Source organism: Manis javanica, chromosome 13, assembly GCF_040802235.1.
Source record: "Manis javanica isolate MJ-LG chromosome 13, MJ_LKY, whole genome shotgun sequence".
NCBI lineage: Eukaryota > Metazoa > Chordata > Mammalia > Pholidota > Manidae > Manis > Manis javanica.
In genome coordinates, this window is record NC_133168.1 from 45,139,894 (window position 1) to 45,153,697 (window position 13,804).

A 13,804-nucleotide genomic window follows, 5' to 3' on the forward strand; every position below is an offset into this window, starting at 1 on the left:
GAACTCAGTGTTCAAGATTAAAAGGTTTACATAAAAGGGAAGCTCACAATAGGAAACATATTTTAGCAAAGAATATTTATTCTAAAAGCATTTTTCTCTTACTTGGTAATCTCTAAATTCCACTATTATTAATGCTGTTCAATCATAGTTATTAAACTGATATGGCACTTTACTTATTGAAAATAATTAGGCATCCCTGTGCCTCCATAGGTCAGTAGACATAAACATACCCATATCACAGATAGAAAAGCTAAAGCAAAGAGAAAAGGCTTAAGAATTGCAAAGACAGTGATAACATTGCTGACTTGTTGTCAGAGGACCAAAGGTAAATCCCTCCAATGAGGCAAAGATTAAGCAAGTACAAATTTTACTTTACTTTGTCATCTCTACCTATTTGTGTATACCTCTGTTTAGGGTACTATGAACTGACCAGAAGGCAAACAATGTTTTTCCTACCAGTTGTCAATATTTGCAACACTTGATAGCATTCATCAGTGAATCATCCTGGTCATTTTGATGCTAAAGTATGTCCTAGCCTCTTTCCTTCTATTCCTCTGTGCCAAAGAGTTTACAGTGGTGGTTTCTTCCATTGGCCTCCAAAAAAGTTTATTTTATCTCACAGGCTACTGTAGTAAACAGTAAATCTCATGCAATTTACATTACAGTAATGAAATCAACAAAGAAACAGCTAGATTTATATGTCAAGTAGAAACAGGTTACAGTGAAGCACAATAAAGCCAAATGAAGAGAAAGAAATTGATCTCTAAAATCCTAGCAATCCCCAATTTGTCTTGCACCAATTATCATTGTGTTTCCCTTTTTCCGAGTGTTTTCTGATCTTTGCCACTTGTATGTGTCACTTACAACTTGCATACCACATTTCCAAATGAAGCCAAGCGCCAGCTCCTTCCTGACAATATTTTTTGCTCTGCTGAAGGCAGCAGCATTCTCCCAGCCAACACATTTCTAAGAGTCAGCTTTGAATCTTGCCTTTTTCTCCCCTTCCATCATTTTCAAAACCTTGGTATGTCCTGTTTTGTACCTCTTTCTCCATTTATCTTGCCTCATTGTCATCTTTCTTTTCTCATTCTCCTGATTCTAATTCAGGCCTTCAGTAATTCCTCTGTCTTTCACATTTTCTGACAAGTATTAGAATAGCATAGACAATATGCCAAGTGGCTAAAAAGGAAACCTTCCTCCTTACTTTAAAAAACATCACTGAAATCAGAGTTACACAATGTGGGCCTGAGAATATAAATAATTTTCAGAATAATAGATTGTTTAAATGTTCATATGGTCTCCTGCATAACTTATAAGACACAAAGGAAATGAACTGAACTTTGAAGAATGCTTGCCTTACCCCCTTTTTAAGATTTGTTACAAAGAAGCAAGATACCTCATTAGTAACTAAGACTGGCAGTGAAGCACAGGTGGGTTTTACTTCATTCACATCAGAGTATTCCTAGAATATTCAGCTGGAGATAGGAAGAAGATGAAGGAGTAAATTTTCTGGGAAGAACAGAGGAAAGATTCTGGAGAATAAAAATCAAAGGGAGGCATCTACAACCAATAGAAGACTCAAAGCAAGAACTCAAAAACTTCTGTTGAATGAATAATATAAAAAGAAAAGAGACTAAAGGATTTAGGTTTAATCCCAAATGTAATGCAAAACCTCTGATAACATTCCAGGAACTTACTGTAATGGCAAGAAGGAAAAGCAGAAATAGTCTTTCAGTATACTAAGGATGGAAAGAGAATACCTGGCTTCCAGGCCCATTCTCAGCTGCTATGTGCCCCCAAGCACTCACTTAAATCTTTATCTTTAAAGTGAAGATAATTACTCCTACCCAAATCACAGTAAATTTGTAAAGATAAATGCTATCAACTGAAAGGGCTTTATGAATTACTACATATTTTGTAATTGTCAGGAATTTCTTTTATTTTCATTTTCAAGAATTGAGGGAATTCCCGATTAATTAAAGATACTCTTATCTAAGTAATGTGAAGATAAACTATGAGCTAAACATCTAGATGCCATCACAGTTGCTTGTTTCATGATCCCAAATGGGTCGTTATAAGTCACCTCTACCAACCCTCACCCCAGACAGATGTCGGCTAATAAGAGCAAGCCCCAGACAATCGGGCTCCATTCGTAAACAGGCTCAGGACACACCTCGTTTCCCTTCTAGCCTTTTCTCATGTCTTAAGAAGGTCTACCTTGGTCCTGACTGAAGGTTTGTTTCCCATTTGGGGTCCTGATTTTGTCCACTGGACTTGAAGGCTCATCTTGGTTTCTTCAGGTTGTCCCTTGATTCATTCCACAGTCTTTGGCTTGGAATTACCATCTGCCATTACTTTTCCTGCCATTCATCTCAAACCCTGGGAACAAGCTAGGGAAATGTTTCAAAACAACAACAATAACAACCTAATAAGCCTGAGCTTCACTTGGATCTCAATTTTAGCAGAAAAGACCTTACTGTCTACATTTGCCCTGATCTTATGCCATTGACTGGGATTCTAACCCACTTTATCCTCCAGCCCCAGGGTGGCGACCATCCTGCTGAAAGGGAGCCTCAGGACAAGGACCGCTAGTGCTGTGAATACCTCTCAGCAAGCGAGTCTTCAATGAAGTCTCGTGTTGACAAGAGAAAATCTAAATGAATGGGAATTTAGGCAGTATCTGCAATGAATCTCCAGTTACAGACAATAATTTCTCAAAATATAAATGTTATAGTCACCATTCAATTATTGTAGAACTATTCAGGTACCATTTATATTAGCTAATCTACAAATGCACGCAATTCAGAAAACAAAAGAGGTTCCCTCAGTTGATTCATCTTCTGTAAAATACTTGAGATAGTTCTAAGGTCCCAAATTAAACATTTTCTGTCTTTCTTTCTCCTACAGTACATGGCTTAGAAGAATTAGAAAGAAAATCCTGAATTTTGGGGAGGGGGGTCTCTTAATTTTCTTCCACACTGTATGCCTCATCCAGGGCTCTACAGTCCTTTTTTTATCCTCACAGTGATTGTATGAAATAAGTATTATAATTCCCATCTTAAGAGATGCTAAGTTATTTGCCTAAAGTCACACAGCTGGCAAATAATGAAAGCGGTGTTTGAGCCCTTGTGCTTCTAACATCAGGGTCTCTGTTCTTTTCCTTATACTATTCTGCTTTTGACAAGAAGTGAAATTCTGCCATGATAAAAGGATTTTTACAATAAAAAGAAATGAGTTATTAAATAACAAAAAGATATGGAGACACCTCAGTGCTTATACCAAGTCAAAGGAGCCATTGAGAAAGGACTACATACCGCATGAGTCTGACTGAAAGACAGTCTGGAAAAGACAAAACCATGGAGACTGTAAAAAGGTCTGTGCTTGCTGGTTATTAGAGGAGAAGGATGGATAAAATGGTAGAGTACAGAAGATTTTTAGAGCAGGGAAACTCTTCTGTATTATTTTGAAATTGTGAATACATGGCCTTATACCTTTGTTGAAACCTACAGAATTTAAAACAGCAAAAGCAAACCCTAATATAAACTCTGGACTTTGGATGATAATGATGTGTCAAGGTATGTCCATCGACTGTAACAAATGCAACACTCTAATGTGATATGTTGATAGTAGGGGAAGTTGTGTATGTGTAGGATCAGGGAATAAATAAGAACTTTTTGAACTTTCTGTTCGATTTTACTGTGAACCTAAAACTGCTCAAAAAAATGAAATCCATTTTTAAAAAAGATTTCCCCACTAAATAGACAAATGTCTACAGGTAGCAATTAGGATATTAAAAAGAGAACAAAACTAGTCAAAGCTAAGCCAATCACATGAGATACCAGAAAAGGTTAAGATTTCCCTGGGCATCCTAATTCATTCTCTGTGTCCATTTTTTTCTTCTTACTGTCATGTCTTTTCAGCCTTTTGTTGTTTTGCTTCTTTTATCCCCACCACACAACCTCTACACCCAGGAACTGAAAAGAAAAAACAAAAACACCACTTTCTCACAATACTCTTAGTATTTACTGCTCTAATTACTATTGTTTCCAAAATTCAGGTTATAAAACAACCATTTATGATGCGCATGGATTCCTCTGTGTTAAGAATTCAGACAGGTCATGGGAAGGAGTTGGGGAGGGCAGGTGGGGAGGAGGGGATTAAGAGGCATTATAATTAGCACTCACAATGCAGGTAGGTCACAGGGAAGGCAGTATAGCATGGAGAAGGCAAGTAGTGACTATAGTATCTTACTGTGCTGATGGACAGTGACTGCAATGGGATATGTGGTGGGGTCTTGATAATATGGGTGAATGTTGAAACTACAATGTTGCTCATGTGAAACCTTCATAAGATTGTATATCAATGATACCTTAATTTTAAAAAAAAAGGATTCAGATAGGGCACCGTGAGGTTGGCCCATCTTTGATCCCAGATAGTAGAGGCCTCTCAGCTGGGAAGACTCCAAGACTAGGTTGACTCAACAGTTTGGGACTAGAATCACTCGAAGGCATATTTTCTCACATGTCTGGGTGTTGATCCTATCGGCTGGGACCTCAACTAGCCTGTCAACCAAAATACATACCCATGGATTCTCCATTGATTCCACTGATCTCACCATTTCTACTTTGGGCATGGTGGCTGTTTTCCAAAGGAGAGCATCTCAAAAGACCAAAGGGAAACGTATGACATTTTTATGATATAGTCTTGGAAGTTATACAGTGTTACTTATACCAAACTCTGTTAGTCAAAGCAGCCACAAGAGTCTGCACAGGTTCAAGAGCAAGGGGCATAGACCCAAACCACCAGATAGGATAAATGGCAAGGATACATTATAAATAGATATGGACTAAGAGATGTTGTTGCAACCATTTTGGATAATATAATCTACCACAGTAATTCTTAATATATTTTATTGTACCTTAAATATCTAGGGATGGATTGCATTTGAATGTTTGGTTAGAATTTACTCTACATCTTTATTTCTGATTGTCTACCTCAAATTATAAACCACATAACAGCAGGGGCAGCCGTGTTAATTTACATGAGTTCCACCATAGCAGCTTGTACATGACAATCATAATATATAATGCTATTACTAGTGTTGCAATTGCTGACAGATACATGCACTCAAGCCATCGTTATTTTTTACATTTGTAAGTGTTGCAGGAAATCTCCACACTCACCAAAAAGGACATACACCGTCATTAATGTGCAATTGAATTTTATTTACTCAAATTAGGTCTTGGTGACTTCAGAGGAGTACATAATTTCTTCTCCCAAGTGAATAGTTTCTTGTAAAGCAATAATTGAATCTCTCACAGTTTGGGAGGGTGGCCCTACCTTGAAGGAGCTATCTGTTTTCCTCCACAAATAATCACTTTGGGTTTAATAGCTTAGTAAGAGATTCACATTAGTAATCCATGTAAAACCTACATTATGAATGTTTATCTCTTTTGAAAAGTTAACTAACAAAGGCATTTGTCCCTTTTCAGTTGATTTCATAGGTGGCTTTGACTCTTATGGCTATCAAGGGCCTCAGAAGACATCTCATTTACAACTACAGCCTATGTACATGTAAGTACTTCAGAGGTTTCCTTCTGGGATACTAAAAGGTGATTATGTAAACATTATTGTGGCAACAAAATAGATTGCATGCAACTTTCCTTCAGTTATATTTTCCAGTATTTTCTATTACTATTGTTTTGATTGGAATAATTTTCATAACATTTTCTTCATAATTTTTTAAAATTTAACTTATCAGAAATGCCATCTCTAAAGTTAACTTCAGTCTTAAATAAGTATCAGCTACATACTAAAAAGCTTATGTAATATGCCGCTTCTATGAATTACCCAAAAGTTGTATATTTTGAAAGTGATCTAACATTGTAGGTAGTTACATGTAACTATATATACACTGTATGTTCTAGTTTTCCTAGGATAGTCTTAGTTTACTCAGTTGTCCTGGTATAGTTATTACCAGCAACCCCTATTACTCTCAAAACTGCTCTCATTTGGATGATAAATGACAGGTTATCACCCTAGTTATATGTAGTGTTAAGAAAAATAAAAAACTGAGCAATAATACTCTGTCTCTATTTTCTCTGACGTGAAAAGTGAAAATTAAACACTGAAGCTACTTATCAGACCCTTAACTCTAGCACTCAAGAGAACAGACATACAATCAGAGCCTGATTTTTATATCTGTGTTTAGGCAAATTCCCCTGGATAACAACTGATAACAAATTCTATATATCAGCATCAAGTGATATGCTGAATTGCAAGCGAAGATCAAAATAGAAAGTAAGATTCCAATTCATTTTGAAACGTGAGCTTCTCTCTTTGAAGATATGTGTTTGTCGTCGTTGTCCTCCACCATTGAATCATTTTACCTTTGAGTATCATTAGTGTGCAGGATGATGAATGGATTTTTGGAGTATTTCTCCTTCAGAGACATTAAAGTAATCTTTGTACACCCATTTCAGGTGCATCGTACCTGCATTTTTCTTTGTGTCTGTTGTAGTTCCCTGGAAGCATGTGGTAACACCACTCATAAAAAATACTTTATCAGTTCAGAAATCAGCCAATATTATATGTCATTTAAAGCATTTTCTCTGCAAACAGTACATCACACATTCTCTCTTTTACATCCCTAATCACTGCCCTAATTCAGGCATTCATTTCCTTGTTTTCCAGACTCGTGCTCATTTCACAACTCCCTATCTTGTCTTCCAGGTGGCTCCCAAATTAATCTTAAAGTATCACTCTGATAATTTCACTCCCTTGTCCAAAAACTATCAATGACTCCCTATTAACTGCTGAACAAAGTTCAAACCCCTTACCATAGCCTACAAGTCTACTGGGCCCCAATGTTATGTTAGAAATATTATCTCTTCTCTTCAACCTTTAATAACTTTTGAGTCCCAACATATATAGATGATGCTGGAAGGCATGAGGAAAATGTACAAGTGAATAAAAACTGGCTCCTGTCTTCCTGAATCTTCTAATCGAGTGAGGGCATAAAGAGTCTTATATCTCCCCTTATCCAGTTTTTTTCCAGTCAAACTCTTGCCTTCTGCAAATTATGACATGTATTTTTCCAATAGTCCATGTTTTTCTCTTAACACCAAACATCTTTGTTTCCAAATTCCACTCTTTAAAACCCTGTTATCCTTCAAACTGTATCTTAAAATATACTTCCTTCATGAAACATTTATTAATCTCCTTTCCTCTGATAGTTTTCTTATTTTGCCCTGTACTATTGTTTTCTATTTATACCTAACTTATGTATCCTCCCAGAAATACTTGATAGCTTAAATAAAAAATAAATGATAAATCCTTTCAATCCTCTTCAATTCTTCTTGGTATTGTATCATAGCCTTATTTAAAGTGTTCTATTAAAAAATAAAGGCAAAGCAATAAGGAGTAGTGGTTAAGATGACCTATTAAAAGCAGACTGCCTAAGATAAAATTCTTTATGACTTGGGACAAATAACTTTATTTGAATGACTTTATTTATTCTCACCAAGCCTAAGTTTACTCATCTGCAAAATAGAGATAGCATACATATTTCATATAATGCTCTGAATTTATATGAAATAATGCATGTACACCTAAAACACAGGACATGTCACACAATAAATGCTTAATAAACATAATTTATTAGTAGTAGAAACAATGCTTATGATACCAACATCACTCCTGAAAAGACTTTATCAAGTCAGAAATCAGTATGCTGTTATGAAATCAATATTTCATTCCCAAAAGATTTCCTTGTAAACAATATGTCACATATAATATCAGCCCAAGAAACATGTAACAATATGTTTGTGCTCAAGAGTACACCAGAATATCTACAAGGCTTGCAGTTGTTTGCTTCTGACAATATCACTTCACATTTTTATCACATAGCATTTCATTGTGTTGGAGAATATAAAAAATCAACAAATATGGTTAAACTATAATAAATTAATTATAACCTCTTATGTGAGGGTCAGCTATGATAACATGAGAATGCTAATTATACATAATCAAGAATATTATTTTAAATCAGGCTTTTATAAGTCTAATGTCTTTAAAGAGGGACCTCTACAAATTTAATATCCAGCATTAAATTCCTTGAGGATAAAACTATCAGTGATTTTCTTAAATAGAATACTTTAAATGCCAAACCAAAAGTAACAAAAATACTGTTTTCTTCCCTACTACCTACCTGTAAATAAGGTAAAATTATAGGCACTTTTAAGTCTCACTGCTCATGAAATGAGTAAATGTTTAATGTAATTCAAATTTAGGAAGTGAGAAATATATTTTAAGATATTTAACAAATCACCAGTCAAAATAATACCACCATCCCTTCCACAACACATCTCCTAGGGGACCTCAAATACAACACTAAGATTTATTCTACAGATGTGGAAACTGAATGAAGAGAAAGGAAAACAGAAGTAACTAGCTTGTCAGCTGTGCAGCCCCACCTACCAACCAGTTCTCCTGACCCCCTAGTTCAGTGTTCTTCCCAAATTCATAGAGTCTGAATTTCTTCTGGCATTACATTTCCTGATGCTTAATGTACTTATTTGGACTTCCTCACACTAGCTCAGCTGCCATCCCTCCATCCATGCCCACCCCCTTCCTCTTTTCTGCAAAGCCTTTATTCCCTTTGAGGTCACATTATACAGTGATGGATGAAGGGCTTTTTCAACTTTGTAGCCCTCATCGGAGAGCCATTGTCTATTTAAATCCTGTGAAAAACCAAAACTGATTCACACATAAACCTCATCCCCTGCTGAGAAGCAGAGACCTGAGCATCTCCTATGTCTTTGTCCTTTGGGGTGTACTTTTCCTGAACCTGCCTTAAATAAGTCTCATAAAGGAAGAGTAATGTAACATCATGGGCCAGTTCAAGCACCCTAACAATATCATATAACAACCGGAAAGAAAAGTTGTTCCGTAGAAGGAAAGCAAATGCTTAAAAGCAATTACAGTTTTAGCTGTGGGGCTTCCATTATACCCAGTAAATGTTCTGTGGCTAAGAGCCTGGACAAAGCTTTGAAAACAGCCCTGACTCACTTCCATTCACAGCCGAGTTTCAGTTCCTGTAGTCAATGAATAGACAGTCCTCTTTCTTTAGTTAAGTGGAGTGAATGTTCTCAGCCCATAATTCTTTAGATTATCTATAATCCATCTAAAAACGAAAGGCCTTCATTATTTTTTTCTCTCATAGTTTGGTAAACCTCTTTGAAACAAATAATGGCTATGAAGTCCTTGCACAAAAACATTCCCATGTCCACAGGTTAATTTTCTAACAAAGTAGTTGCTTTGACTACCACTGACCTATGTACCACAGCAAGTAGAGATCTCTTTGGGCTCCCTGCAGGATAAACCGAGAATAGACCATGGTGTATTAGACGACATTTGGAAACATCACATTCCTTTTGGCAGCCTAATTGTAGAGCGATGTATATTCATTTCATTTGTACCCAGAAACGGATTGTAAATTACCATGAGTGGCCTCTCCATCCAGGAGGTTGCTTTGAGAAAAAGAAAAGGGGAGGAAAATTGCTATTTGAAACACGATTTGGGTTTGGACTACTCTCTTTTTTTTTTTGCTCTTGTGCTTGGAAAGTTGAGAAAAGGAGCTGAACTCTCCCCCTTGATTACAAACATCTTTTTTCCTCTCTCTCTCTTAGGTCAAAATAATACACACGGTTTCAGTAGTCAGCTCCTGGACTTTTCAAAGATCTTGTTTCGCAGTGGCCTCCTGAATTTTATGAAGAGCAAGAAGCAATTGAGTTTATATATATATATATATATATATATATATATATATATATATATATATATATATATATATATATATACATATTAACAAAACAAACATAAAACCTCCACATACACTGGGACACACACACACACACACACACGCGCACACCCACCAATTCCCGGCCTCCTCTAAGTGAAACAGACAAATATTCAGGACACGCCCATCTTGGATTTCCAGAAAGCAGGCTTCTTTCTCCCAGGCCTTTGGAAAATTCATACGGAGACACGTTGGTGCCCTCTGCTGGCCGTCACTAACTCCTCCGCAGTGCAGCCCGTCGGCCTCTGCGAGCTGCGAAGTCATCGGGGCGCATTAGTTTGAAAGCCCGGTCTTCTGCACTCCGTGAGTCTTGATAGCACCACGGCTATGTAGGCAATGTCACTGCAAAAACAAATAAACAAAACATGCCATGTGACCTTGTAACCGAAGTCTGAAATGGCAGGTTGTTTGCCCTAAAGGCTGTACCGTACATACTTGCCTTAACCAACCTAAGTTGTGCACCCAAGAATCTCAGTGCAGACATCCCCAAGTCACTTCCTTTAGGCTAACACACTGCTATTAATTCTGAATGAGTTCAAGTCTGTGTATTTCATGTCAAGAAACAAGACTGCATAGCTCAGCAGCTCCAGTGCGTCTGAGTGTACGAAAACTGCCAGCTATCAGCAAAGTACTTTACCATTGAGCCTCTGGGTGGCCAAAAAGAGACAAGTGACAGTAGCAACAAGAATAGGAACTGTCATCTTTATAATTCTTAAACATCGTCTTCTGATGGGGTTGGGTGAAACAAAGTAAAATTTACTAATCTACTAAACTCATTAGTCTACTGGAAACAGAGCAAAAATGGCTTAACTCACTGATTTTATTTATTGCACTCTAGGTGCTTTTATAAGTATCTACAAATGTCTTTTACTAACACAGAAACAGCTGTGGATTTCTATCAACAGAGGCCAACTGAATATGTATTAGCTATGTTTACTCTTTTATATCTAATTCAGATTGAAGACACTATGTAGGTGAACTTTTTTTCCTAACTTCAGCGTAGGAGATTATTTTTTGGGTGGGTGGGGGGAGCAATAGTTACCTTGGTGAAATATTTGAGATCTCTTTGTGGTATTTGGGGGATCTGTTGTGTGTTAGAGTGTATTTTAATCCTCCTGTATTATTGTGGCAGAAAAAACTGTGCTGTTAATGTAGTTGGCAACAAGATGCCTTTGGAAACTTAATAGTAGGCAATGTGTTTTGGAATATTCTGAATTCCTAGGAAATTTTGTTCTATATATTCAAAAATTATTGGTTTCCATTAGTGAAGAACACAATTAGCTCAGGCTTGTCAGGAACTCAGATGAGTCATGTTTTTTCTTGGATCCACCTGAGACACTAAGATCAGTTTTTTAACTTTTCTCCATCTTTAAATGCAGTTAAATTCAAGTTGAAAAGTTATAAATTGGTCTGGAGCAAATTTTTCTCTTGGTTTCTATGTAGTTTTAGTTACAGGGTTAACCTGCTTTGGACCTTAGCCTGTCCAGATCTACATAAACCAGTTCCCATTACTGTCTTTGCATGGATGTCTGTGAAATACAAACATATACATTTGAAAATGATGAAGGAACAAAGGTTACCATTGGAACATAAACTACAAAAAAAAAGGTTCCAGCATTTGTGCTTGAATTTTCTCAGTGGCTTTTATATGTTTGTCCCTACATACACGTACAAAATATATAATTGCAAACATGTCAGTGAAACCTCATATGATGATTTTACAGTGACATGCATGTTTAATGTATGAGAAAAAACATTTACCAATGTATTGTCTATGATTCTTTAAATATAAATACTATACATGCCAGAAACTATTCTAATGTGACTATTAATGTGACAATTAAAATGAGGTTTCACTGTACATTCATGCTGTGATGAGATTCCATCTTATAGGACATGTATGGATAGAGACTTTACATGCACAGAATAAGCCCTCATATTCCTGCTTTAAGTTGCAGCCAAGTTACCACCTAATCACTATTATCATCACCACCAAAATTTTCAAAAACAGTTGTTGACTACTAAAAAGTAATCAGTGGACAGGTCTTTTTTTAGAAGCAGTGAGCACAGTAGTGTGATTATATCTGGAAAAAACATCTAAGTTGTACAGCTGTATCCTCCTCAAAATCTGGTGAAGAATGCTATTTTTCTAGGCTGAACTTTTATTAAAACCCTAATATTCAGAAGGCAAGAGTTACAATCCTGATGTGTCTTTTTTTTTGCGTTTGTTAATTCTGAATGTATTTTTAACAAAGTGATTTTTTTGACTTAACTAGTGTAATTTGCATTTTAAAAATAAATGGAAAAAGAATTAAGTTTCTGAGCCATCCCTGAAAGCCTGCTCCTTCTTACAATGTATTTGATTACGTCATTGACAGGGAAACCCCATTACATTTACATGAACGTAAGGCTGATGTTCTATGCCATGCAGAGGTGTGTCAGGAGTAGAAAGGAATTGCCGGGTCATGGCACCGTTTTAGTTCAGTCATAGGTAACACGCACTTTCATTATCTCCTGACACTAAGAGTTCTTTTACAAGACTGCCTGAAACAGGCTTGCTGTCATTTGGAGAACTTCTCTTTCCCCTTCTCTCTGGAATTTAGAGTTAGCATCAGGCTAGTAAATGACAGAGGTATTAGGACACTATATTAAAAACCTTTGGTTAACATAGATAGGATTTTTCATTTTTTATAAGCCAAACAATTCAAATTACTCATTTATTTATTGCCACACTGATGACATAGTCTTGGACAACAACTGTAGAGAAGCGTGTTGGGGTAGGCTCGCAAGTAGATGAGGTTAACCACTGCTATTTGTGATTATAGAATCACAATTTCAGCCGCGGTCCACTGAATGGATGAAAGGGACAGAGGACAACAGGCTGGGGCTGCTCCAAATTCAGCCTGCTGATGGGGTTGTGTCCTCACTGCACACAAACACACACAAACCCCCAGGGGCCAAAATGCAGACACTGACTAACAACAAGGAAGGCTTTGAGGTAGCCTTCCAAGAAGCTGAAGATTACCTTGTAGTATTTGGTTTCTTGGCCCCATGGTGAGAGCCTTGTACATGGCCCAGCCTGTTTTTTACTTTTTCCCTAAGTGAAAAGTATGCTGGTGCAGGTTCACTGAAGTAGATGTGGATGACTATCAAGATGTTGCTTCACACTGTGAGGTCAAATGCACACAGCATCTCAGTTCCATAGAGACAAAATTTAATAGAGCAAATATATATTGTACCCTAAAGAAAGGATTCTTTCTTCTGGAATTCTCAGAAAGGATCTAAATTTGGCAAGTAACAAATGTTATTTGTTGATGGTACCAAAATCTTTGTTTGGTAATTATTAAAAACATAATCTCTGATACAGTGAAGCAGATATCCAATATCACACTATAAAAAGTGGGACCATTTACACACAGAAATAAAAATTAATTTTAAATAGGTCACCCTGCAGAACAAATTTTGAGATCCAGATTTATCCATTATAAAGACAGCAAACTAAAGCCCACAGAGATTAAGAAATTATTCAAGATTACCACTTTATTCAAATGTATTCAATTATTCAAAATGTACAAAACTCAACATTGTACAATAAATTCTAATATATATACTTTGGGCAGAGTAGGGTAAACTAAATCCCAGACAACTGGGATTTGTCAACTGCCCTTTGTGTAAATAAGAGTGAACCCTGATAAGGAAGTCCCTAAGACATATAAAATCATAAAATGCTTCCAAGTTATTGTGTATTAGGTTCAGTGTATTCTCAATGTTAAATATGTTTTATTATGGAATATTTCTTCTATAGATGCTTACATACCCATACGGGAACATGTATATATGATATGTTCTCTTATATTAGTCAACCAATTATGCTCAGTTTCAGGGCTAGAAGGTTTTCCGTTATTTCTCTTATAATACATTTTATGATAGCTAATACTAGAGAGA

At 36.5% G+C, this 13,804-nt stretch overlaps 1 protein-coding gene across 4 annotated transcripts in view; it reads left to right on the plus strand.

The window, feature by feature from the left end:
* NKAIN2 (sodium/potassium transporting ATPase interacting 2) overlaps positions 1-9,817 on the plus strand; it is a 1,075,019-nt gene extending 1,065,202 nt beyond the window's left edge. For 2 of the 4 annotated variants that reach the window (XR_005054596.2, XR_012124209.1), the window contains 3 exons: positions 5,493-5,574; positions 6,212-6,300; positions 9,690-9,817. Coding sequence is in view for 2 of the 4 variants with exons in the window: in XM_036993718.2 (XP_036849613.1) it covers positions 5,493-5,574; positions 9,690-9,699 (92 nt within the window). In the remaining 2 variants the exon portion in view is untranslated. Of the gene's footprint in view, positions 1-5,492; positions 5,579-6,211; positions 6,301-9,689 lie in introns of those variants that run through there. The other 2 variants (XM_036993718.2, XM_036993719.2) reach the window with 2 other exon arrangements.
* Positions 9,818-13,804: the final 3,987 nt, after the last annotated feature.